Source organism: Pneumocystis murina (assembly GCF_000349005.2).
Source record: "Pneumocystis murina B123 chromosome Unknown supercont1.16, whole genome shotgun sequence".
NCBI lineage: Eukaryota > Fungi > Ascomycota > Pneumocystomycetes > Pneumocystales > Pneumocystaceae > Pneumocystis > Pneumocystis murina.
Window position 1 is genome coordinate 166,857 of NW_017802374.1, and position 25,806 is coordinate 192,662.

At 28.8% G+C, this 25,806-nt stretch overlaps 11 protein-coding genes across 11 annotated transcripts; 8 read left to right on the top strand and 3 right to left on the bottom strand.

Moving 5' to 3' along the window:
- Positions 1-162: 162 nt before the first annotated feature.
- PNEG_03536 (hypothetical protein) lies at positions 163-2,176 on the top strand. Its single transcript, XM_007877437.1, has 7 exons — positions 163-709; positions 752-1,332; positions 1,376-1,567; positions 1,614-1,753; positions 1,795-1,823; positions 1,869-2,057; positions 2,100-2,176. The coding sequence occupies exons 1-7, from the start codon at positions 320-322 to the stop codon at positions 2,109-2,111; spliced, it is 1,533 nt and encodes a 510-aa protein (XP_007875628.1). The 5' UTR covers positions 163-319; the 3' UTR covers positions 2,112-2,176.
- Positions 2,177-2,331: 155 nt separating this feature from the next.
- On the top strand, positions 2,332-6,075 carry PNEG_03537 (hypothetical protein; the record flags this gene model as incomplete). The annotated part of the gene is made up of 18 exons (XM_007877438.1): positions 2,332-2,376; positions 2,414-2,521; positions 2,564-2,648; positions 2,695-2,822; positions 2,870-3,016; positions 3,066-3,239; positions 3,288-3,476; positions 3,518-3,922; positions 3,971-4,081; positions 4,128-4,487; positions 4,533-4,713; positions 4,759-5,180; positions 5,229-5,417; positions 5,466-5,477; positions 5,526-5,614; positions 5,656-5,768; positions 5,814-6,005; positions 6,050-6,075. 18 exons carry the CDS (start codon positions 2,332-2,334, stop codon positions 6,073-6,075), a joined length of 2,976 nt encoding a protein of 991 aa, XP_007875629.1.
- Positions 6,076-6,226: 151 nt separating this feature from the next.
- Positions 6,227-9,044, top strand: PNEG_03538 (hypothetical protein; the record flags this gene model as incomplete). The annotated part of the gene is made up of 9 exons (XM_007877439.1): positions 6,227-6,418; positions 6,467-6,527; positions 6,571-6,728; positions 6,772-6,871; positions 6,921-7,066; positions 7,109-7,767; positions 7,813-8,246; positions 8,293-8,711; positions 8,754-9,044. 9 exons carry the CDS (start codon positions 6,227-6,229, stop codon positions 9,042-9,044), a joined length of 2,460 nt encoding a protein of 819 aa, XP_007875630.1.
- A 132-nt stretch (positions 9,045-9,176) lies between these two features.
- On the top strand, positions 9,177-9,998 carry PNEG_03539 (hypothetical protein; the record flags this gene model as incomplete). Its single annotated transcript, XM_007877440.1, has 4 exons — positions 9,177-9,299; positions 9,343-9,457; positions 9,505-9,683; positions 9,729-9,998. The coding sequence occupies 4 exons, from the start codon at positions 9,177-9,179 to the stop codon at positions 9,996-9,998; spliced, it is 687 nt and encodes a 228-aa protein (XP_007875631.1).
- Positions 9,999-10,166: 168 nt separating this feature from the next.
- On the top strand, positions 10,167-12,279 carry PNEG_03615 (hypothetical protein). Its single transcript, XM_007877497.1, has 10 exons — positions 10,167-10,205; positions 10,263-10,271; positions 10,322-10,393; positions 10,440-10,559; positions 10,603-11,190; positions 11,239-11,306; positions 11,350-11,636; positions 11,679-11,894; positions 11,933-12,074; positions 12,117-12,279. Exons 3-10 carry the CDS (start codon positions 10,381-10,383, stop codon positions 12,222-12,224), a joined length of 1,542 nt encoding a protein of 513 aa, XP_007875688.1. The 5' UTR covers positions 10,167-10,205; positions 10,263-10,271; positions 10,322-10,380; the 3' UTR covers positions 12,225-12,279.
- Positions 12,280-12,365: 86 nt separating this feature from the next.
- On the top strand, positions 12,366-14,407 carry PNEG_03540 (hypothetical protein; the record flags this gene model as incomplete). Its single annotated transcript, XM_007877441.1, has 5 exons — positions 12,366-12,578; positions 12,626-13,900; positions 13,944-14,020; positions 14,064-14,296; positions 14,340-14,407. 5 exons carry the CDS (start codon positions 12,366-12,368, stop codon positions 14,405-14,407), a joined length of 1,866 nt encoding a protein of 621 aa, XP_007875632.1.
- Positions 14,408-14,573: 166 nt separating this feature from the next.
- Positions 14,574-15,843, bottom strand: PNEG_03541 (hypothetical protein; the record flags this gene model as incomplete). Its single annotated transcript, XM_007877442.1, has 7 exons — positions 14,574-14,684; positions 14,730-14,902; positions 14,947-15,025; positions 15,072-15,451; positions 15,500-15,552; positions 15,594-15,762; positions 15,807-15,843. 7 exons carry the CDS (start codon positions 15,841-15,843, stop codon positions 14,574-14,576), a joined length of 1,002 nt encoding a protein of 333 aa, XP_007875633.1.
- A 1,357-nt stretch (positions 15,844-17,200) lies between these two features.
- PNEG_03542 (DNA-binding protein creA) lies at positions 17,201-17,995 on the top strand (the record flags this gene model as incomplete). Its single annotated transcript, XM_007877444.1, has 2 exons — positions 17,201-17,270; positions 17,314-17,995. The coding sequence occupies exon 2, from the start codon at positions 17,333-17,335 to the stop codon at positions 17,993-17,995; it is 663 nt and encodes a 220-aa protein (XP_007875635.1). The 5' UTR covers positions 17,201-17,270; positions 17,314-17,332.
- An 880-nt stretch (positions 17,996-18,875) lies between these two features.
- PNEG_03543 (hypothetical protein) lies at positions 18,876-21,478 on the top strand (the record flags this gene model as incomplete). The annotated part of the gene is made up of 10 exons (XM_007877445.1): positions 18,876-18,960; positions 19,008-19,181; positions 19,222-19,312; positions 19,359-19,701; positions 19,748-20,010; positions 20,053-20,123; positions 20,170-20,501; positions 20,545-20,639; positions 20,682-21,413; positions 21,451-21,478. 10 exons carry the CDS (start codon positions 18,876-18,878, stop codon positions 21,452-21,454), a joined length of 2,190 nt encoding a protein of 729 aa, XP_007875636.1. The 3' UTR covers positions 21,455-21,478.
- A 374-nt stretch (positions 21,479-21,852) lies between these two features.
- PNEG_03544 (hypothetical protein) lies at positions 21,853-23,008 on the bottom strand (the record flags this gene model as incomplete). Its single annotated transcript, XM_007877446.1, has 5 exons — positions 21,853-22,096; positions 22,144-22,311; positions 22,353-22,548; positions 22,597-22,834; positions 22,877-23,008. 5 exons carry the CDS (start codon positions 23,006-23,008, stop codon positions 21,853-21,855), a joined length of 978 nt encoding a protein of 325 aa, XP_007875637.1.
- A 175-nt stretch (positions 23,009-23,183) lies between these two features.
- PNEG_03545 (hypothetical protein) lies at positions 23,184-25,383 on the bottom strand. The gene is made up of 9 exons (XM_007877447.1): positions 25,119-25,383; positions 24,899-25,043; positions 24,757-24,836; positions 24,607-24,706; positions 24,295-24,560; positions 23,878-24,245; positions 23,703-23,832; positions 23,547-23,657; positions 23,184-23,502 (listed from the first exon to the last, which is right to left on the bottom strand). Exons 1-9 carry the CDS (start codon positions 25,314-25,316, stop codon positions 23,224-23,226), a joined length of 1,677 nt encoding a protein of 558 aa, XP_007875638.1. The 5' UTR covers positions 25,317-25,383; the 3' UTR covers positions 23,184-23,223.
- Positions 25,384-25,806: the final 423 nt, after the last annotated feature.

Here is a 25,806-nt window from a genome sequence, read left to right on the forward strand (position 1 = left end):
TTTGTCGACTTAAAGGCTAGTTTACTTGTATTTTAATACTGGTTAGGGTTAACCCTTAATAGTTATAATTTATACACCGACTGAATTTATATGGGTTAGGGTTAAAGATTTGTTTTTGACCGAAATTTCATAACAAAAAAATTAGTTTCTGAGATATTTTTCGACTGCCTTTCGTGAGTAAAATTGGCATTGAAGATCCTTTATTTTTCTTCTATATTTTTTGTTTCTTTTTTTCTTTTTTTTTGGCTATATATTTATAAGAATATTGTCAGCGAGGAATTGATTAATAGTAAAAGTCTAAGGACGTCTTTCTAAGGCTATGGTTGAAACACGGGCTCAGAGTGCAAGAACGCCCGTTCAAATACGATCGTCGGCGTCAGGAATTCAGTCTCCTGGAACACGTTCAAGAAAGAGTGTTAAAGCGGAAACACAGACAAGTGACACAATAGAAATATCTAACGAAATACCTAAGCGGGAATACTCAACTCCGGGACTTCGATCAAGAGCTCGAAAGGGAACAATGAATGATACGTTTCAATATTATGAATTTGGAGGACCAATTGGAGTGTGTTTTATGATATTTTTTTTCCCATGTTTAATGTATTATTTTTGGATTTGTTGGGCATATTATCAAGGTCATTGGGCTTTGCCTCGCTCTAATGAAACATATTTTGAATTTGGGTCTTTGATGATTCAATATATTGTTAAAGTAAGTTGATTTTTTTGGATATGTTGATATAAAGTGTTGAAGGATGCATTTCCACATCTTAAAGCATGGATAATTTATTGGGTATTTTTGTTGGTACAAGGAGTCTTTTCCGTAACTCTTCCGGGCGTTTATACAAAAGGGTTGCCGTTGTCGCATAAAAATAATGAAAGATTACCATATTTTTGCAATGCTGCATGGTCATTCTATGTTTCAATTGGAGCAGCAGTATTTCTTCATTTTTCAGGGATATTTGATTTGTACACATTGATTACAGAATTTGGTCCACTTTTATCAGTTGCAATTATATCAGGTTTTGCCGTTTCTTTTATTGCATATTTTCATGCTGTTTTAACGGGAAATATGCACCGTATGTCGGGCTGTTTTATCTATGACTTCTTTATGGGTGCTGCTCTTAATCCACGTATAGGAAAGTATCTTGATCTTAAAATGTTTTTTGAAGTTCGTTTACCTTGGTTCATGCTTTTTTTCATTTCCCTTGCTGTGGGCATTAGGCAATATGAGGTTTATGGCTATATTACTCCTCAGGTTGTTTTTGTTATTTTTGCTCATTATTTATATGCAAATGCTTGCGCAAAGGGTGAAGAATTGATTGTTACAACATGGTTTAGTCTTTTTTTCTTTTTCTTATTTATCTCACTTCTTTAGGGATATGGCTTATGAGAAATGGGGATTTATGCTTATTTTTTGGAATATGGCTGGTGTTCCATTTACTTATTGTCATTGTACCTTATTTTTGATAAATCATTCTCCCCATCAATATCGCTGGTCTACTCTTTATAATGTTTTTTGCTATTTCCTCTTAATTGGTTCTTATTATGTTTTTGATACTTCTAATAGGTTATATTTTTTCTTTATATTTTTCATTTTCTTATTTTTCTGATAGTCAAAAAAATCGCTTTCGTCAACAACGATATGGTGCTTTGCAATTGCGTAAGACTTTTCCTCAGCTTCCTTGGCAAACTCTTAAGAATCCTAAATATATAAAATGTGCTAATGGTGGTACATTATTAACATCTGGCTGGTGTATGTTTTTCTTTTTTTTTTTATTTTTTAATTTTTTCAAGGTCGATTTGCTAGGAAAATTCATTATACTGTTCTTTTTTTATATTAAATCTTGCTTATTCGCTAAAATTTATAGGCTGATTTTATTCAATCCCTTTCTTGGGCTTTAATTACTGGCTTTTCGAGTCCATTACCATATTTTTATCCCATTTTCTTTATTTTCGTTTTGGTTCACCGTGTCTCAAGAGATGTTCGTCGTTGTAAAGCAAAATATGGTAAAGACTGGGATGAGTATTGTCGTCAATGTCCTTATCTTTTTATTCCAGTATATTTTTTTATTATTATTTTTCACTTTTAACTTTGCTAGTATGTTTTTTGATCTCTTATTTCTTTGATTATTAGTCCCTGCTTTGGGCTATTTGTAAATAATAAAAGCATATTTCTTTTACTCTATTTTTTCTTTTTTTTCTTCATCCTTATTTTACTTTTTTTTTATGAATTTTGCCATGTCATTGGCCGAGTCTCGAGAATCTGATGACGATGGAAATCCGATTAGATTCCAAGACCTTTGATCGCAGGCTTCGCCTGCTTCTTGGGATATGGAAGGCAAGGACTGCTTGATATTTTGCTTCGAAGAAGCATTGGTTATTTTTTTAGTATTTTTTGCTAATTTTTTCATAGAATTATGTTCATATAAAAGAACATGTGTTTTTTGAAATTACATCTATGTTAGTAGTTCAGGGTAGTTTAAGTGATGATAATCCGTATTCTAAAACATCATCAATACATGTTGGATCTTTGGTATTTTTGAAAAACTTTTAATAGATTTAGAATTGGTTACTTGGTTATGAATTTCCAGATATGTTGATGCTTTTGACTCAAGAAATGATTTATTTTTTAACGAGCGATAAAAAGGGTTTGAAGAGGCTAAGATGAGGTATATCTAGTCTGATAAGTTGTAGCAACTATATTAGAGACTCTAAAGGATGGTATCGAAGCTTTTCCTATGACAATTTTGAGACGATCGAAACAAGCAACAGAAAATGAAGTAGCTTTGAAACAGGTGGTAGATGCAATGGAAAAAGCAGGGGTTTGTTAGGTAATATGTATGGAATTGTAAGATTGATGTTTGTGTAGAAGCGTGTGGGAGTATTTTCAAGGGATACTTTGAAGGGTAAATTCGCAGATGAATGGAAAAGTGTTTATGGGAAAACATCATTTGAAGAAGTAGATGTGTCATTAGGAGTTTCTTTGGCCATGGCAGTGAAGGAGGAAGATGAATTGGTAGAATTTCGAAACTTTTGTTGGTTTTTGAGGATTGATGAAAAGATAGAAATGTATTCGTCTGGCATGTAAAGCTAGTGTTTTACTAATATCTACATATTTTGTTGACAAAATGTCTACTATTATTGATGAGGAGGATAAAGTTTCTCATTTACAACTATCAGAAATGGTAGAGCGCAAGCTTGAAGAGGAGTCGTTTTTTCGGTCAAAGATGGGTAGTGATGTATGTATATAAAAGTAGGTGGTAGTTGAGGTGATTAAATTATATTAGTTTGATCCAGAGCAACTTGAATGGTGTTATACACCGATTATTCAGAGTGGTGGAAATTATGATTTACGTCCTTCAGCTGTTTCGGATGATCATCTCTTGCAAGGTAATGTGATTTTATGTTCACTTGGTCTTCGATATAAGTCATATTGCTCTAATGTTGGGAGGACGTACATGATTGATCCTAATGAGGTAGTTTTTGTTTTTTTTTTTTGTTTTCTAATGAAGATTAGTTTCAAGAAAATTATTATGATTTTTTATTATTGCTTCAGAAGAAAATATTCGAGAGTATTAAGGATGGTGTTGTTGTTAAGGATATATATAATAAGGCTGTTGGATTAATTCGTGTTAAACATCCTGAACTTGAATCTAAATTTGTTCGTAATATTGGTTTTGGTATTGGAATCGAGTTTCAAGATAAGACTTTGATACTTAATTCAAAAAATAATCGAGTTTTGAAAGATGGTATGACTTTGAATATTTCAATTGGATTTAATGATATTGAAAATCCTAAACCTCTGCATATTAGAGATAGAACATATAGTTTATTGCTAATTGATACAATAAAAGTAACAAAGGACGCGCCAATTGTTTATACGGACAGTCCAAAATCCTATAATGATATATCTTACTATAATGTAAGTTATTTATAAATACATTTGTATAATTTTTAGGCATTATTATAGGATGATGAGCCCATTGAAAATGAAAATATATCTAAGAAAAGACCCGAACGTAAAGTTTCTGCTGCAAATTCTGCGATTTTAAGAAGAAAAACTAGGGGAGAAAATAAGGATGTATGAAAACATTTTTTATTGGATTTTTGCTTATCGAATATTAAAGGTTGATGATTCTGCTGAGCAGAGACGAAAACAGCATCAGAAAGAATTAGCAGAGAAAAAGCAGGAGGAAGGCTTAGCTCGATTTTCGAATGGTGATGGAATTCAAAATGGGATAGAAAAACCTACTCTTAAAAAAATTGAATCTTATAAGAGAGACTCTCAAATGCCTTCATCTATAAAGACACTCAAGATTATAGTCGATATAAAAAATAGTAGTATCATTGTTCCAATTTATGGTCGACCTGTACCTTTTCACATATCGACATTAAAGAATGTAAGTAAGAATGACGAGGGTGAATTTGTTTACTTGCGACTTAATTTTCTTACTCCTGGACAAGGTGTGGGAAAAAAAGATGATATGGTATTTCGTATATTCTTGTTTAACCTGTTTTTTTATTTTCTGTAGCCATTTGATGATCTTAGCGCAAGTTTTATAAGAAGTTTGACTTTTAGAAGCTCAGATACTCGACATATGTCTGAAGTTTTTTTATCAATACAAGAAATGAAGAAGAATGTTGCTAAACGTGAAGCGGAGCGTAGAGAAATGGCAGATGTTATTGAGCAGGACAACTTAATAGAAGTTAAAAGTATATTTCTTATGTGTTTTTTGAATATTATGTTGATAGTAATAGATCGTCGACCTTTAAAATTGGTTGATGTATTTTCTCGTCCTGCTTTAGATGGGAAACGTGTTCCTGGTGAATTAGAGATTCATCAAAATGGATTACGTTATCAGTCTCCATTACGATCTGATCATAAGATCGATCTTCTTTTTAGTAATATAAAACATCTTTTTTTTCAGCCCTGTGATCATGAATTGATTGCTTTGATTCATGTTCATTTAAAAAATCCTATTATGATTGGTAAAAGAAGGGCAAAGGATGTTCAATTTTACCGAGAGGCATCAGACATGCAATTTGATGAAACCGGAAATAAAAAAAGAAAATATAGATATGGCGATGAAGATGAATTGGAGTTAGAACAGGAAGAACGGCGAAGAAGAGCGGCGTTGAACAAAGAATTTAAAGCATTTAGTGAAAAAATATCTGAATCTGTGGGAAAATTGATGTTTTTTTTAAAAAAAATTATTTATTGTTTCTAGAATGAAGGTGTAATAGATGTTGACATTCCTGTACGTGAACTTGGATTTACTGGGGTTCCATTTCGAAGTAATGTGCTTTTACAACCGACAACCGAATGCTTAGTACATCTTACTGATCCTCCTTTTTTAGTGATAACACTTTCAGATATAGAAATTGCTCATTTAGAAAGAGTTCAATTTGGACTTAAGGTAAGAGAAAAAATTTTGGAAATAATTTATAATTAATTATTATTGAAGAACTTTGATCTTGTATAATTTTTTCTTTTGTATATTTAATGAGACTTAATGAATGATTAGGTTTTTGTCTTTAAAGATTTTCGTCGTCCTCCAGCACATATTAATACAATTCCAATGAGTCAATTGGATAACGTAAAAGATTGGTTAGAGTAAGTTTGGTGATTTTTTGTATTTCTTGACTAATGGTTAGTTCTGTTGATATTGCATATACGGAAGGTGTTTTAAATCTTAATTGGGTCACAATTATGAAAACTATTAATGATGACCCTTTGGCGTTTTTCGAAGAGGGAGGATGGGCATTTTGTAAGTGTTAGTTACAATTTTTCAATTATTTAATTATTTAAATAGTAAATAATGAATCTGATGAGGAAAGTGCTGAAAGTGAAGAAGAAGGCAGTGAATTTGCTGTTTCAGAAGACGACGAAAGTGAAGAAGAATCCGATTATGAAGAAAATGCTTCAGATGACGAGTCTGAAGTTGATGAAGAAGATTTAAGTGAAGCTGATGATTGGGATGAGCTAGAAAAAAAGGCTTCTCGTGGTTTGTTTTTTTTATTTTTTTTTTCTTCATTTTAATCTATATAGATGATGCTAAAAAATCTAGAAAGTGATCTTATTTCTCAAATATACGAATTTCCCTTTTTCTACTTATTTTATATTTAGTTTTTATTGTTTTCTTGTATAAATTTTTTAATTCTTTCTTTTTCATCTAAATCTAGCTTTTTTAACCTTGCTTTAACCGTCAATCGTATCGTTCAGTGAATGAGACGATCTTCTTCACCACCTTCAAGCAATATATCGGGCTTTCCTCGTCGTCAATCCCTAAGATCATCTATGAATGAGTCTCAACCATTAGAATTAGTGCTGAATAATGGTTCATATGATCAAAAGGCGCCTTTGGAAGCTTTAACTAATTCTCCCTTGAATCAAGAGAGGAAAAGTGATACGGACAGTGTAGGTATAATTTTTTCTCTATAAGAGGCTAAAATGGTTGATCTGTAGAATTCTTTATATGAAGGACAAGGTCGTATATTATCATCTTTGAAAAAAGATAAAACTTATGGTATTTAAAGACTAGATATGAATTAATTAAAACTGATATTTAGTCCCTGTATATGAGTTGAATCGAGCAATTCGTAGCACTGCCCCGTTGGCTAAGCAGATTACAGTGTCATTTAGTGCTCCTCCGTCTTTTTCTTTTGAAGGTGTATCACCCAATTTACAAGAAGTGTTTTTGATGGATGATTTGTTGTTGGTTCTAATGGTTTTGTTTATTAGGATATGTTGAGATAGATCTAATAATATAGGGGATTGAGGGAAGATTTATACGATATCAAAATGAAGAGGATCGCTGGGATGATAATAATCGATTAGCGGGTGTGAAATTTAGGATATCAAGTGGTGTAGGTATATAGACGTAATATGCGGAGACTTTTATGGGTAATTCATGATTTAGAGCCCTGTCTTCTTGACTTGACGAGAATGATATTGAAGGTTGCGACATGTTACATTAGTATTGACGCTTTTATCGATATATATAGTAAACCGGAATGTGGTTTGGTAAATCATGCTCTTTGTGCAGCAATGAGGGAGTTGTTAAAGGTAGGATAAAAAAGGTGTATTTTTTATCAGTTAAGAATAAAGGGTTATTTTACTTTAATTGCCCAGTTGGAACATCAATTTAATACAAATCCGTCTTTTACTATACATACGTTTCATCTTTATATGCATTCTACATCTCAGTCATTGTTTGGAATGCAAGCGTTGATTCATGATATATTGAAAAAAAGTTGTGTTCTTGATGAAGAAAATAGTGATGATAGTATCGATGACGTAGATTCTTTTCTTCGATCAATTCAAGATAAAGGTATCACTAGTATTGTTAATTCGAAGGTATGTAAGGGGGGATCTGTTCTAGAAGTTATAACAAATCGTCTTTTGTCTTTATCAGGGGATCCCCGTGCAAAAAAGCTTTTGGAATATTTGTTAAAGGAAACATCTAAGCCTTATATGAAAATGCTGAATGCATGGATGCATCGGGGTGAAATACGTGATCCTCAGTCTGAGTTTATGATTAAGGAGCAGAAAAGTATAAAGAAAGATAGGCTTGAAGATGATTATATTGATGAATATTGGGAGAAAAGATATACAATCAGAGATAATGAAGTGCCGTCTCAATTAGAACCTGTTAAAACAAAAGTTTTAGTTGCTGGAAAATATCTAAATGTTGTTAGAGAATGTGGTGGAATAAATATATCTAAAGATTTATCTGATAATATGCCTTCTACGTTTGATGATATAAGGTTATTGATAATTTGTAATATTGAATAAAAATTGACTATAAATAGGTTTTTGGATAGTGTTAATGCCGCATATGCTCATGCTGATGCGTCTTTGCTTAAATTATTGCTTGAAACGCACGGTCTTTCTAGTCGTTTCTTATCTTTAAAACATTATTTTTTTCTTCATCAATCTGATTTTTTTACTTATTTCCTTGATTTGGCATCTCATGAGCTAAAAAAGCTTGTTAAGGATATTTCTTTGACAAAGCTTCAAAGTTTATTGGACATTTCTATTCGGATTCCTGGAAGCATTGCTTCTAATGATCCTTTTAAAGAAGATATTAAGGTTCAAATGAGCAATGTTGGATTGGTTGAGTGGCTTATGAAAATCGTAAGTCTTAGTGGCATAGATGAAACTGCGATTGCAGCAGGAACAATATGGATAGATGATTATCAGAGTCAAACATATAGTACAGAAAAAAAGGATAAGGAATTTACTGGTAAATGTCTTTGAATTGTTAAACTAATGGACTTATTGAATTATAGGTATCAATGGGCTACAATTTGATTATTTTGTACCTTTTCCTCTTTCACTTATTATTTCTCGCAAGGCCGTTTTACGTTATCAACTTATTTTTAGGCATTTGTTGAGCATGAGACATTTGGAACAATTATTAGGATCTGCTTGGCTTGATCATTCTAAAAATATGTCATGGAAAAAATACTCAATTTGTTCACAGGTTGAAAAATGGAAGAATCGTGTTTGGCTTTTGCGTTCAAAAATGCTTAATTTTGTCCAACAACTTTTTTACTATTGTACAAATGAAGTTATGGAACCTAATTGGCTGATTTTTCAGAAAAGACTTTCAAAAATATTAACTGTTGATCAACTTATGCAAGATCATATCGATTTTCTTGATGCATGTTTAAAAGAATGTATGTTGACGAATTCTAAGTTACTTCGTGTAGGTTTTCCATAAAAGAATCAAGATTCTTATCTTAAATAGGTTCAAGCAAAATTGATGACAACATGTACTATGTTTGCATCTAATACAAAATACTTGACTCGTTCTTTGGCTTCTGTAGAAGACAATAATTCCACTGAACCGCAAATTGATTTTGTTAAGATGAAAAAACTTGACGATATATTACATAAATATGAGGAAAATTTCTCTCATCATTTAAAAATCTTGCTTGATACATGCAATTACTTTGCAAAAACTGAAACAGTTTCTCTTTTATCTTTGATAATACGTTTAGATTGGAAAGAAAGTAGGGAATTATCTGATTTTCTATAAAAATATTGCATGTTTTGATTTATGTTTTGTTTTTTTTTCGATCGATAACAGGTTTGATAATCTAAGATATTTATTGAACATTTTATTCGGCTATAGAAATCAGTTTTAATGTGTTAATTATCTTAAATTGTTATGAATACGCCTATATATTTGTTGTTTATTGCATTAACTTTATTTATGGCAGGATGCCATTCATATGAAAGAGGGTTAGCAGGGACTTGGACGTCAAAAAGTAAAAGTGTGTTTACTGGTCCTGTATGGACAATATTCTCTATTTAATCTTCTGATCTATTAATAGGAATTTTATGATCCTATCCGAGACGTAATGTTTCCTCCAAGATTAACCGGTATTTCATATAGTTTTACTGATGATGGATATTTTGAAGAGTCTCTTTATCGAGTCTCTAGTAATCGTAATATTGTAATTGTTTTTCTTTGAAATATTTATTTGTTATTTTAGCTACAGCTCCAGAATGTTCTGTTGCTGTGATGCAATGGCAACATGGATTATATCAAAAACTTGACAATGGTTCTCTTTTGCTAAATCCCATTCCCAGTGATGGTCGTCAAATATTTTCTGATCCTTGTGCTGGCTTAACCTCTCGATATACTCGATTTAGTGTTAAAGAATTAATTATCGTAAGTTGAATCTTATTTTGTTTTTTTTTTTTTAATTTTATATAGAAATATGAGGTTATTCTTGACCCGTATTATAAAGAATATAAACTTTTATTATATCAGTTTGATGGGACTCCTGTGCAACCTTTATATTTCGTTCATTTTCCTCCAAAAATGCTTCCTACTGTAACGTTGACTCCTCTTTCTACCAGAATCCTTCAAAAACGATCTTTCGAATCCCATTTTTTTTCTTTTTTGACTTTTAACACGAATTACATTTGTTGGATTGGTATTTTAATGATCTTGTTAGGTACTTTTGGTTATTATATATTTTAAAACTTAATTCAAATTTTCTATATTTTATAATAAGAAATTTTATTTGCTGGAAATATAACCAATACAATTTATGAACTTTGTTTATATGATGAAATTTCTATTTTTTTAATTATTTTAATTTTTTTTGTTTTTTATATATCTTTGTGCTACTCTCTTAATCAGCTTTATATTTCTTTAAGAATTTTAAAAGTCCTTTAGATATTTCTTGTAAGACATTATTATTGTTTAATAACCTTTTTTATTGATTGTTTTTATTTAAAACAGAGTTTTTAAGTGGGTTTGATATGTTATCATTTTTGCACTAACTTAAATTTGGATCAAAGAAAAGATCTGCTCGCCAATATTGACTGGTTTGAGCAAATATTGTGTTTTTATTTTTAAAATGAATAGAAATGGTCAGTTATTATGGAAAAAAAGGGACATTTTGCTAATTTTTTGAAGGTATTAGTCAACAAATACGTCCATCCATAGGATATCCTTCAAATCCAAATATTTCAAGAAAAATAACACCTATTTCTGTGAACAATAGTGGAAGAATTTCTAAAGGGAGGATCCAGTCTGGTTTGATCATTTTTTTGTTGTTTTTATAATTTATATTTTTTAGGATCTTCATGGACTCTTAATCCAGCGGCTACATTTCAGGTGTTGCAACCGCATTCTTCGTCTCCGAAATTTGTAGATACAACACATCTTGCGCATTCTCCCACGGTTATTTCACATTCTATGTCTTCGGAAAATCTAACAAATCAGATGTCACCTTTAGATCCTTCCGATTTTCCTGCACTTGGTACATCTTCAAATACTTCGTTGGCACATGCTTCTAATCAGTATTCTGAATACGCATATTCAACTATTAATGAACATCAAAAGTCTCAGGCATTATTGACTCGTTCTTTGTTGACAAATACAAATGGTTTTTCTAATAATCAAGATGATTTTTCTTCTATTACATCTGGGATTGATATGATGAAGTTGGGACAAAAGATGAATAATGTTAATGCTGAAAATCCTTATACGGATGCATATTCTTCTATTTTATCTCCTATATTAAAACAACAAAACACTAATCAAGCTATGTTATCTCCACATCGATCATCCCTCTTGTCAACTATGACAAGTGGTTCTGCATCACTACAGAAAACAAGGAAAAATCTTTCTAGAACGAATGTTTCTTCTTTAGATATGATTAAAGGTTCGTTTACATTCCGTTTTTTTAATATTTTTAATATGGTTCTTAAAGATAATTTTATTTCAATTTTAAAGCCAGGAGTTCAATCATATAACATTATTGGTGATCAAGAAAAAATGGTTTGCAAATAATTGTTTTGTTAATAAATTTTACTTTTTATAGAATACATCAAAAGTAAATCCTGATTTATTACCTTCTGTTGAACGTCATTCTTCTAATTCTTTGGCTAATTTGTTATTTTCATCTTTTCCTCATGATGCATCTCCAAATACGTCTGTTATGGATGTAAAGGAATCTTCCGCTGGACAAACGCTTGCTTCATTGACGCCTGTTGAAAGATTTTCTTTAAAAGGTCTTTTAAGTATTTTCAAGATGGAAAATCCTGATTTAAATGCCATGGTTTTGGGAAGCGATTTGACAGTGTTAGGTTTGAATCTTAATCACTCTGAGTATGAATTATTGGCAACTATTTAGTGTTAATTGACTTTTAGTGATCGGCCTTTGTACATGTCATTTTTATCTCCTTGGATGGATTTAAATACAACGAAGGCTTATTCAGTGCCAAAATTTAACCTTCCTGCATGTTATAATGTTCAACTTGCTCCTCCTGCTTTGTCTAAAATTCGAAATTTTTCTGATGAGACTCTTTTTTATATATTTTATAGTATGCCCAGAGACGCAATGCAAGAAGCCGCTGCTCAAGAACTGTAAGATTCTTTTTTAAATAAAAAGCTAATTATTTCAGTACAAATAGGAATTGGAGATATCATAAAGAATTAAAATTGTGGCTTACAAAAGAACCTGGTGTAGAACCCATTCAAAGAACACCTCAATATGAAAGAGGTCAATATATATTTTTTGATTATATATTGTGGGAAAAACTAAAGGTGTTTTCTAATTATTTTTTTATTTTTTATTTATTTTTTTAGAAAGAATTTCTTTTAATTTATGATGCTTTGGAAGATCGCTTTACACCTTTTACTTCAAACATAACTGGAGAAATGGGATTTTGCCAAAGAATGTTGAATGGTATTTAATATCTTATACATTAATTGTATTATAAGATTCTTGTATTTTGATTAACTAAATTTCATCTTTATATGTATAATAATATATAACCCTCTTATTCGCTTGTTAACCTAATTTTTTTAAGTTTTTAATGATTTATAGTTAAAGTTATGCAAGAGATCAGCGTTCCTTCTAGAAAGTATACAAGTGAGAATGTATCTTTACCTCTTTCTAAAAATTATTTTGAGTTGTTGCAGCTTGAGTCTCTTTTTCCTGACGCTGATCCGTTATATTTAGCAGAATGCCTTGCTTATTATGATGAAGATGCTGTTCAAAGATCTACATTAAAAATTATATTCCACTGTTATGGACAATATCCTAAGGTTTTAGTGTTATTTTTTGTTTTTTTTTCTTGTTAAATATTGATCAGAAAAGTTCATGGATGCATTATATACGTGAGGATGATAAAAAAAATGCAAAACTGGATATTTTGAATCAGATTTTCCCTAATATTGATGTAGAATGTCTTAGAAATGAATTAATACGGAGGGATGATACATATTTATTGAAATCTATTGAATCATTGTTGAATATAGATATTGAATCGACGGGAGTATCTCGTCTAAGAATAGGCAAGATTGAGCCTTGGCAAAGATTTCGATCATATGAATATATCTCATCTGTTAGGTTTCAACTTATTTCTGAGTTTCCAGATGTACCATCTTCTACCATTAATGCAGTGATGGTGGAGAATAATAATGATTATTATAGAAGTAAAACAGTTTTATCTAGAATGCAGGGTGAACGCTGGTGGAAATCGTTAGTTTCTTTTGTCAGGAAGAAGCGTTCAAAGCTGAATTATGTTATCTGTGAAGAGTTATCTCGAGAGATGTTAAATTTGGAAAAAAAACGAAGGGACCAGATAGTAATGAAGGATTTTGAGCATGCGGTGCAATTGAATTGGCAAGAATATTATGATAAAGGTCTTTTGATAGAATGTGGTTGTTGTTTTTCTGAATATGCATGGGAAACATTAGCGTATTGTTCTGAAGGGCATATTGTTTGTAAAAAGTGTCTTGAAAAGACAGTACAGGAAGGGATTTATGGTCAAGGAAATCTTAGAGGACAACTTCGAATAAAATGTATTTTTTCGAATATTGAGACTGTCTGTGCAGGGTTTTATTCCAAAGATATTCTGAAAAATTCCTTGCCTTCAGATTTGCTCAAAGCATATGAAGATTCTCTTAAGTTTAGATGCATTTTTGATAGTTCATGTGAAAATCTTGTTACATGTCCATTTTGTGGATATGCCGAGTTCATTGATGTTTGGAAAATTAAATTTTATTGGAAAATATTTATTATGGTTTTTATGATAGGCTTTATAATGCAATTGGCTTTTTTTTTGTCTTTTGTTATGTTTCTTTCAAGCTTAATTGTTATTACTTCGGTTTACTTGAGCGGGTTTTTCTTTATTATTAATTGTTCATCGAATTTTTTAAGAAAATGGATTGATAAAACAGCATATCGTATATTACGCAAAAGAAGTTGTAGTTTGTTTAAATGTAGAAATGTTGATTATTGTGGAAAATTTAGTTGTTGTCGATGTAGGAAAGAATGGATGCCTTTCCATAAATGTTTCGAAAAAGAATTAGATGGACTTCGTCTTTATGTTGAAAGAGAAATGGCTAATGCTGTAAAAAGAACGGTATAGCGTGTAAATATTGATAGTACTTTTCTCACATTCTAAGTGTCCTGTTTGCAATTTAAGTTTTGTTAAGTCTGATGGTTGTAATAAACTTATTTGTCAATGTGGTTATGTAATGTGGTAATATATATTTAATGTCAAAATATCTACTTATTTTTTTTAGTTATATTTGTAGGAAAAATATTAAGAAAGAATCTTACGCACATTTTTGCCATCATTTTCGCTCTATTCCAGGAAAAAAGTGTACTGAATGTACAAAATGTGATTTATATAAGGTTGATGATAATATTGCAGAAGTTGCTGAAAGAGCTACTAAAGAATATTTGCTAGGATGCAAAGATTCGGGGGTATGGCTAGGTTTGAAGCATCATACAGAATTGTTAAAAGATGGTTCATGTATTCATTATAAAAATTATGATTATTTTAGTAACTTTTCTAGTGTTCGGACGAATTCTTGTTGTAATCAATAATTTATTAGAGTTATTTTTAGAACATATATTAGCTTGATTACATAAAAATTGTTTTATTTGTTTTTTTGGTTAATTTAACATTTATATTGGTTATTGATGAATTGTAATGAAATGCGTATTAGTGCTTTTTAATCAAAATGATTTTGATCATTTTTAGTTGATTAGTATAATTGGTATAATTAATATTAATAAGAGCATTATATTTAGTTAATACATTCATTTTCATCTCTGTTATTTACTTTGTCTTGAGATTCAATTTGATAAGTGTTTAATACATTATTTGAATCATTTGTTATATTAATAATGCCTTCATCCTAGTTATTATTAATGCAAAATTTAGATTTTTGGATAGATTTTACTGAAATAATGAATGGTATTAAGCTATTTGAATTTATTGTAACACCTCCAACTTTTTGGATATAAATAAAACGTACTTGCTTATTATTATATAGGTTGTTTTCATTTTCCAAAATATCTACATTTTTTCGTAATAATATTATTTTATTTGGACAATTTTGGGACCATGATAAGCCTTGTAGAAATTTAGTTGAAATTTAAAAAAAAAAAGATAATTACTTAAAGGCGATGATAAAATAGCGCATTCTTTTCCATTTATATTGTTTATTTTTATAACCATTTTAGATAGAATTAGTATCTAAGATATTATCAATTATAATGACAATTGAAAGTAAATTATTTACGCAGGCATTGTTTTTAGCAGCTATTCTGTTAAATGATAATAAAAGATTTGTTAAAACTTGTGATTTTTTTAATTGTGTTAAATCATGTGTTGAATTTCGAGATTGATTTTCAACATTGTCTGGGGGAAATGCTGCAATGATAGGAGTAGCTATATCGTCTATAATGATTAATTTCTTTTGCTGAATCAAATCTTTTGAATTTGTTTTGTAACTATGTAAAAAAAGTGCTATAAGATTATTAAGAGATGGTGCATGAAGAATAGTTAAATAATTCAATGGATTTATTTCTTCATGAGTATAGTCAATCAATTTTGTCTTTTTTTTTTTGCTTTGTGTTATAACCTTTTTTAAAGAATGCATTGGAAAAGGTTGAAAGGTTTCTTAACTTGATAAGATTCAATCAATTATATAGTAAAATATATTATTACCTATCCATAATATTTTTTCTTTTTTTTTAAGACAATTGATTGTTGCCTGTAATCTAAACTTATTAATATTTTAAAATGTCAAAAAAAAATAGACGCTATTGCTGTCTTTCCAGAGCCTGGAGGCCCTGATATTTCTGTAATTTGTCCTGTTTTAAAGCCATTTCCACCAAAAATGCTATCTAATGCTGATATAGATGAACTAATAAATGATAAAGTATGATCTGATGTTAATGCATCAAATGCTGATGTAGTTGGTAATCGGTCTATATATATTAATGTTTTCATGGATTTTTAAGCCTTAACTTACGGTATAATGAGGATAAGTATATCTGTGATGATTCCATATTTAAATTAAAAGCATTAAATAAAATTTTGGGAAACAAATAAAATTTAATATGAAAATATAGAAAACAGTTTATAATTTCGTAGTCTTTTAAATAAGAAAAAGGGTTAGGGTGTCAAGATAGAAAATAAACACCTTTGATATTTTTAAACAAATCTTGCTTAATTTACAAGATTAAAGTTCTATCGAAAATTTATTTTTCATTTATCAGTATAAAATAAAAATTATAAAAATCGATTTAAAATTTTAAAAACTATACAAAAATAAAGTCTTTCGTGCTTTTATTTACTGTAAAGTTGAATGCATCTACATTTATTGTGTATTTGAAGTGTCAGAGAATACTTGTGGGCAGTAATGATGGAGTTCTCATGGACTATGAGTATAGAAAGATGAATAAATCATGTTTAAACTAATTAAAGAGAAAAAATAAAATCTTTTTAAATATATAATGATGCATCTTTTACTTTTTTTTATAGTAAATTTAGCATTTCGCACAAAGCGTTTTGTAAGATTAAATGTTATTAATGGCAATTAAAATATATATTAGATAAAAATTTATAAACTGATTAAGGTTTAACCATAAATAATATTTGAAAAAAATGTCTTTTTTATGTTATATTTAAATTGTTTTTGTTTAATATAATTAAGGAAATTTTCAGTGATGTTAAGCTCTAATAGTACTAGTTCATGTTCTTAAGGGCTTTAATAGAAAAATAAAAGTTCTAGTTAAAAACAATTTCCATGTAGAATAAGCTTTTAGTCATGTAGTAGAGGAAGTATATCCAAGTTTAGTGTTAGAATATGAAAAATTTCATCGTATTAAGGTCATGGTATTCATCTAAGTGGATTAGGTTAGGTAAAAGGCTCGGAAATTTAGGTGCAGAGTCTTGTTACCGGTGGTTGGAATTGCCAGATTAAAAAATTTTTTAGTAAATTGATTTAACTGATATAGAAGATTTTCTATTATTTATTTTGAATATATTCTGTGTATTGAGGGTTTTATATAGTTTATTGGTTTTCCCTGGTTTCATGTATTATTGTGTGTTCCATTGCCGTTTTGATATTTGATTGGTCTTTTGTATATTTGACGAGTTTTTTTCTATATTTAGACTATTAATTTCTTCGACTTCGGTGTATAACTAATATTTAATATTTGTTTTTACCCGGTATTTACTTGATATTTGCTAGATTATATTCTTTCATTTATCTATTTTTACTTTATCTCGGTTTTTTGCATGCTCTAGGCTCTATTCTGACCTGGTCTTTGACTCTTGCTTGATTGTCTATATAAAGGTCTTGTATATAGAAATATATATATTTACAGGCATTATAATTTATATAATTTCTGGTGTTTACGCTATTATTAAGGATTTTTTGTCAGTTTCTTTTTTATAAGTTCGTCATTTTTAGTGGATATTTGATATTTGGGTATTTCTAACTGGAAACTGTTTAGGTTGTTAATTAAGATTAGGCTGATATTTTTTTTTAATATGAAGACTGTGACATATAAGAATTCACATGGGAGAAATACTTCAAAGGCTATGAGTAAAGAGAATGCATCGAGGACTCTTCGCCCGTATGAATGCCCTTTTTGTCCAAAGGCATTTTACCGATTGGAACATCAGACACGTCATATTCGAACACATACGGGTGAAAAGCCGCATGCATGTACGTTTCCCGGTTGTGTTAAGAGATTCAGTAGATCTGATGAATTGACCCGTCATTCAAGGATTCATAATAATACCCGTACAAAACGGGGCCATGTTCAATTCTTATATAATAATATTGGAGTATTTGGGATACAGACTCCAGTTGCTTCTACTGCAGGGACTTTTCAGCCACATACATTACAAGGATTACCTGTTGCTAATGTGACATCTTCAGTACATGTATCTCCATGTTCTGCGGAATGCATGCATGGGTCTAATAATTCTCAAAAAGTCTCCACATTATATCCACAGATTTTGCCTGTACCTCTTGATGATATGCATGTCCTTGCTGCTGCTGCTTTTCAACAACTTGAGAAAAGGAATATTTCTGAAGTTCGCACTTCAAAGCAAAATTCTTCAGCTCGTACTTGTTTACGGCATAGTTGTTTAGATGAGATGCGTGCTGGATCATTACCTTCTTTGCCTATAAGTAATGAGTTTTGATATTGTTATAGTTTGGTAATTCTTTGAAAATGTTGTTTTCTTAATGATCAAAGCTTCTGTTCATTTGGCTGTTTTACAATTATTTTCTTCATAAGTTATGTTTATCAGGTCCGGATTATACTTCCTTATCAATACCAGTATTTTTTCTAGAGATTTGTTTTAGGATGAAATCAACTTGTGATGTTTATCTTTTAATAATTTGCTTTTTTTTTTATTTTGGCTCTATTACTTGCTTTGGTACTTTTTGGAGTCGATTTTGATATATTTGGGCTTTTTGCTTGATTAAATTGAATTATTTTTATGATTTGAGTATATTTTAGATATTTGGTATATTGAAGTAGAATAATTCAGAGACTAAATTATTTGTTCATGGAATATTGAACTAGATATTTAGTTTCTATTTCAACTTTTAATATGGATGTTTATAAAAAAGAATGTTTTATTTGGGCGGTATTTGGTGGAAGTATTGAGACTAATTTTTGTGAGTTATATTTGATTTTAAAAAGTCTTTAACTGGTTTATTTCATTATTAGAAAATGATTATAAAATAATTATTTGTTTTCTAGGGGCTTGTTTATTTGTTATTCGTTTTTGGATTTAGTATTGTATTTAGTATTTTTTGCTTTTTATTCCTTGAATTTAACTTGTATATTACTTTTATCTAGATAATTATGAATTTGCAAATAAAGATCTCTTATTAAGATTTTTTGGGTTTTTATTAAAATGAAGCTCTGTTAAAATATGCTTTTTTTTTAAGATTTTGCATTCTGGAGGAATAATATATATCTGTTTATAATCATCTTTATATAAAATATAACATTTTTTTGGAATATTATAAAAATAAGTTTAAAAATTAATTCAAATTCTCATAGAGGTTTAAATGTCAAGATTAAATAATGTAAAGAATATAAAAAGAAATAGGAGTGATTCTTTAAGTGATAACGAAGATAATTTAAAGCTTTCAGGTGATTTATAAATCTTCTATTTTTATTTTTTATATTTTTTTTGTTAGATAAAATAGATAAGAAAATTGTTTATGATCAAACTAGCAAATACTTTTCTAAAAATACCTCTTTTAAGACTGAAGAATTCCTGGATGATAAATTTGAATCAAATCTTTTGGATTCATGTTTTCAAGATTCTGGTGAAAGTTCTGTAGATTGGGAAGATGTGGAAATTTATCAAAGTGAACTATATTATTTTTTTATTTTTTAACTTTTATTTAGAGATATCATTGAAAGATGGGGATTTGAAAGATGATTCTCTTGAAAATTTGGATATTGTTTTGAATAATCAAAAAAAATCGAAATTTAAAAAGTAGTTTTTTTATTTGATATTTTTATATGATAAATTAATGAGATAGAAAAGTTTCAAATATTAATTCTTTGAAGAGAAATATTAGAGTTCAGATATATCTTCTTCATCTTACATGCTTGGTTTTTCATGGTTTTTTTAGAAATAAATGGATTAATGACAAAGAAACTCATGATATTTTACGAAATAAACTTAAAGAAGAATCTCCTTTGCTTTTTGGGAAAATTGAAAACTATAGACAAATTCTTTTGAATAAACGATCAGATCTCTTAAATTTTAAAAAAATGCTATTAATGATTTTAAAATGGTTTAAACAGCGATTTGAAATAATTGCTTTGGGAATAGGAAAATTAGATTCTTATTCGACTAAATGTGATTTTTGTTTAAAAAATGTTATATTTTATGATTTTGTTATATAAAAACTCACAGTTTGATTAGAAAGCATGTTTATTTGAAACTATTGAATCAATTTATGAATTTCGTAAAATTGCTACGTTTTTAAAAGGAAGTAGGGATTCAGGAACTCAGATTCTTACATCTTTGCTGAGAGCTTTTGGCTTTAATGCTAGACTTATTTTTTCATTGCAACCTATAGGTTTAAATTTTAATTTAGAAGATTATGAAATTCATAAGGAAAAATGTTTTGAATCAAAAAAATGCTCAAATGACAAATTTAAAAATTCGAAAAAAGCACGTGTTGGGTATCTGCTTTTGTATGATTAGTAGATAAGTAATTTTATTAGGATTTCTGAAAATGAATTGGATAATACTTTTATTAAATCTGAAGAAAATTTAGTTGATAAAACTGAACTAGGTGATAATTATATTAGTATAGTATTACCCAATAATAATTGAATTAGTACTTGATTCTTGTTTTCCTTATCCTGTTTTTTGGACTGAAGTTTATGACGAAAATGCTGATATATGGTATTCTGTTGAGTGTATGACTTTAAATTGTGTTATATCTTCAGATAGGAGTTTTTTTATACCAAATACTAAAGCTCTTAATAAAACTAAAATGAATGTAAGCTATATTGTTGCTTTTGAAGTTGATGAATACGCAAAAGATGTTACATTTAGATATTTAAATAATATGTCAACTTTTAGTCGAGTAAAACTTACCACTCTTGAAAGAGACAAATATACTTCATTTGAGAAGCTTGTTGACATATTTAAAAGGCCAGTTCTATCGGTACTGATAAATTGTTAATAAAATTAGTTTGTAATTTTTATAGGATATAGATTTAAAAGAAAATAATGATTTACAACCGAAAAATTTGTCTAAGAAAATACAGAATATTACCATAAATGATTACAAGACGCATCCAACGTATAAAATATAATATTATAGTATTAATATTGATTTTTTCAGCTATATTCTTGAGCGTCATCTTAAAAGACAGGAAGTAGTTCGTCCTGGAGTATCTCCGGTATATGTTTTTATGCTTGGGAAGGGAAATAAATTAAAAGAAGAGAGAGTCTTTAATAGATCTGATATTTTGCTATGTAAATCTGTAGAATGTTATTATAGGGAAGGTAGACAGATAAAATCAGGAGAATTACCACTTAAAATTGTTAAACCAAGGAGTGTCACACTATCACGAAAACGAGAAAATGAACTTATTGCTTTCGAAACTAACAAATTGGCTATACAACCATTGTATGCTGAATTTCAAACGGAATTATATATTCCTCCTCCCGTAGTTAATGGAATTGTTCCGAAGAATGGTTATGGAAATATAGATGTGTTTGTTGATTCCATGATACCTAAGGGTGCTACTCATTTGCCTTATCATGGAATTGGGAGGATCGCAAAAAAGTTGGGTTTTGATTATTCTGATGCTGTTACGGGATTTGAATTTAAAAATCAGCGTGCAATTCCTATTATAACGGGTATTCTGATTGCTACTGAAAACGCTAGTACTTGTTTTGAAGCATGGATATTTGATGAGCAAAAAAAGATTGAAAAGGAAATAAAAAAACGAGAAAAAGAGATCCTTTATAGATGGAAGAAATTTCTTTTGGGGCTTAGAATACGAAATCGAGTTGAGAGTTTGTATGGTAATAGCTCTAATGTTCTTTCTGGATTTATATTTTCAAAAAAGTTAGTGAGAAGTTTTTGTTTTAACTATTGAAATTAGATAGGTAGTATGATAATTTCGAAAAATGCCTTGATAATGTAGTATTATTTTCTTTTGATGTTTTTTAAGTTTTCATAGACGATAAAAATAGAAGTTTATAATTCATTTTATTTTAAACACAATGAATTCTTAAATATGATTTAATTGGGAATATTATTCTGGATTTCAATATTTTAGAAGATAATTTCATTGGTTATGGAAATATTTCCCAAGCAGGTTGTATTTTTAAATATTATAAGTTTGAAAAATCAGAACTAAAAATAAATGAAATCATGATTTATATAATGAAGTGTTAAATATAAAAATGGTGATATACTGTAAAACTATATAGAATATAAATGTTTCTAAATATGTATTTTAAGAAGATTTTTATAATTATAGTTTATATTGAAATGTATAAACCTAATTATACCAATCTAATAATAACAATATGGATGATGATATAAGAAGAAACCAGGTAATAAGTTTTGCTGATATTCTATTTCTCTTTTTAGTCTTTATTAATTGAGTACTACCATTTTTTATTAGCTGAGAAGCAGATAGAGCTTCTTCGCATAGTCTATTAGTTATAAATGATTGTTCTTCTATATGAGATGCTAATTCTGTTTGTATTTTTGAAATTTCAGATAGAGATTTTTGTACCGATCTAAGATTTATTAAAAAACATATTTTTAAAGTTTAAAATCTATATACCTTACTTGATCAAGTGTTGATTCAAAATATTCAAGCATTTCATTGTTTTCTGTTTCAAGAATTTGAACTTGCTCTTTTGATAAGTCTGTATTTAAATTAAATATCATAGAATTTTCAGTAGTTTGTTTATTTGCTTCAATAGAAATTATATTTGCAGAATCTACAATTCTTTTCTACATTAAAAAACTTAATTATAACTTAAAAGTTACCTTTTATTTTTTTCTATTTGCCGTAATAGTTTAATGTGTTGTTGTTCTTCATGTATACGAGATACATCTTTTAATTTTTTGTTAAGAAACCACGTTATACTATTTCTATGTTCTGAAATTAGTTCTTCTATTTTTTTTGCAGAGTCTTGAAGAAACAAAGTAAAGAACCCTGTTTTCTTAAGCATTGCTTTTCTATCTGTTTAAATAAATTTATGTTTTAAATTTAGTTTATAATTGTTATTACTTTTTTCAAAATCTTCAAGTTTTAGGATTCTTTCTCTACATTTTTTAATAATTGTCCTTATTTTTACGTCAATTTCTTCTCTTTGTTTGTCTGATAATGTTTTTAAACTTCTGCATGAAAGAATAGAAGTATGCTGTCTATTAAACGACTGAAAATCTATAGATTCTCTAGATTCTATATTAAGATATGCATGTCGTATGCTATCTAAGAATTTTTTTAATTCACTAATATGTTTAAACTATATATATGTTATCTTATTTTTTTTTAATAATATTTTTACAATTTGATATGCTTCTTTAATATATGGATCTTCTGAACATTTTTTTTGTATATCTGTTTTCTTGTTAATCTCAGAAATGCTAATGCTATATTTATTTGAATATTCAAAAAATATTTTTGTTAGATCTGGCATTTTAAAAATATTAGATTTGGTTAAACATAAACGATAATATAAAATTTATAAATATGAATAATTTATATTTAATACTAGAATAGTGTAATTAAAAAGGCCAAGTAAATAATTAAAGATAAAATTATAAATAAATTTAAAATAAGTAAATTTATTTTACAGGAAAAATGACAGTGTAAATTATATATAATTGTTTTTAATAAGTATAATATTGGAAATTAATTACCGATTATCGTATTTCCGCCAGTTTGCAAAGATTGGTTAGTTGTATCTGCATGATGAATATTTATAACATCGTTTTCTAATTTATTCACTAAATTAGAACTTTCTTTTAATATTTTGGATATGTCTTGTTTTTGAGAATTATCATCTAACTGTTGGGGTAAAGGGTTAACTGTATGACTAAAAACCTCGTTATTGTCATCTATGAGGAAACTTTGAGAATCCTGTAATTCAGGAGGGAGTTTTAATCCTTGTTGGAGATGAGGAAGTGTGCCCTAAACATATATCAATTAGGAATATAATATTTTAAGATAATTACAAGTTGTAATTGGCTTTCAGAAAATGAAATAGATGATGCCATGTTAATTGTAGAGTTTTTATGAATAGATTCCTGTAATTGTAGCTGTTGAGACAATTTGGAATTGCATACCTTTTTAACAAATAAGATAAAAAAAAAAAAGAAGGAATTTATTACATATTTTCCATTATAATCGGTATTTAAAAAGTAATTTGATCCATCTTTCTGAAGTTTTCCTTTTTTTACTGCTTTTTGTAATGCTTGGGATGCAGATGCCCTAAATCTTGGATTTAAGGTTGGATAATTGCTAAGAAAAAAATATAAATAATCCATGAAATTAACTTTTAGATACCTCTCCATCCATTCATATATAATTCTAGGTGGAACCCCTCTAGGTTCATGAATTGATGTCAGTGCTTCTATAATCATATTTTCATAACTTGGAAGATCTCCTTTAAGATTATCTGGATCCGCATTTGAATCAGCTGCTTCACTTAAGTCTGAATCATCCAATATTGACTCTGGATCAAAATGTTCTCCATTTAGCTGTTCTGTAATGGAATTTTCATTCATGATTGCTTCTTCTTTAGCACGTCGGATTTCCATTAGAACTTCACGAGTATTAGGTGCATAAAATGGTATACTTGGACACATTTTTTCACAAAAAAATAAAAGTTCCACTAAATGTGATAAAGGAAGAGATGCAAGATATGTTTTTTTCTAAATAAAAATTAAAAATAGATTTTCATCTTGGTTTAAAAAAAAAAACCTCTTCTTCTGTGAGATTAGCACCTGTAGCACCTGTCATTAATGTCCTTTTAACACGCTTTTTATTGCAGATATAACATAACCATTCTGAATCAGATAAACTAATAACAAGATCATCTATAACTGGTATATGACATAGTTGATGGTATGGAAAATTACAACCATCACAAAATACGATCCTATTAGAACTTGGACTGTGGCCTCGTTGACAAATAATACAGAAGTGTGAATCCTGAGCAGATCTTCTGCCAGGACCACGTCTTTTGCCTAAAAATTTCTAAATACTTATTGTGAAATAAAGTAATAATATTACTAGGAGTTTTTGCAGCAGGATTAAATTGAGTAGGACGGTGTATTTTTCTGCCAGATTTTGTTTTAGTGCCTTCCATGTTATAATCTTCATCCTCATCTTCCTATTTATTAGATTAAATTTCTGATAAACGAAATAATTAGTGAATAATACGCTATCATGTTTTCGACTTCGAGGAGTACTTTTTAATCCACCTTGAGATAATCTGCTTTTAAGGTATTTTGGTTTCCGTCCTATATACAATATAAGTACCATATATTTTTCCTATAAAAATAAGCTATTTAAAATGATATACCTTTATGTTTTGTCATTCCGGTTATACTAGATGCAGATGACATTTCTTCATCGCATTTTAGTTCTACATTTAATTCTTTAAGTTCCATTTCTGCATGCACATCCGCCTTTTGATGATCCTGTATAAATTCTCTGTCGGTTTGAGGCTATTAAATTTATTTGATCAGCATATTATGTAAATTTAAAAAGCTTATTTTCATTTTGATTTATTTAGAACTTACCCAAAAGGTCTGAATTTGAGGATTTTCCTTAGATATCTTTATTTCTTGCTGGTACATAGGTAATGTACTTTGCTGAAATGTTTGTTTCGGCTCTGATTCATATCCTATATTTTTTATGTCTGATCCTTGACTGCTATATTGTCCTGTAATGTATCTATTTGATATCTGTTGACTCCCTTCATAATACTGATTAGACATCTTGTTTAAAGATTATTTATAGGATTATTCTTTTAATAAAATCTTACTATATTTAATTTAAAATTAAATATAGATAAAAGTACGTATTTTTTTTTCTTTAGAATATTCGCATGATAAAGTCGTTTATTTAAATAGAATTTTTACATAATTTAGTTTTTTTTTTTAAATAGATATGATTATTTATTTAAATTTATTGTGAATAAGATATTGGGATTTATTAATTTTAAATGTTTTGCAATACAATAACATGTTTTACGAAATACTTTTTAAATATTCAGTGAACAATTTTTGATGTCTTAGCTATTGGAGTTTTCATAAAAATAAGGAACAGTGAGTTACTTAAAGGTAATTTAAGAGTGATTTTTTGTATTTAGTTTATGAGAAAAAGTAGTTTAGATAAAAATGGTAGATTTATTTTAGATTTGTTTATAAATAATTTTAAGATATTTTTTTGAAAAGAAAAAGTTGAACAGGATTTGAATAATAGTCT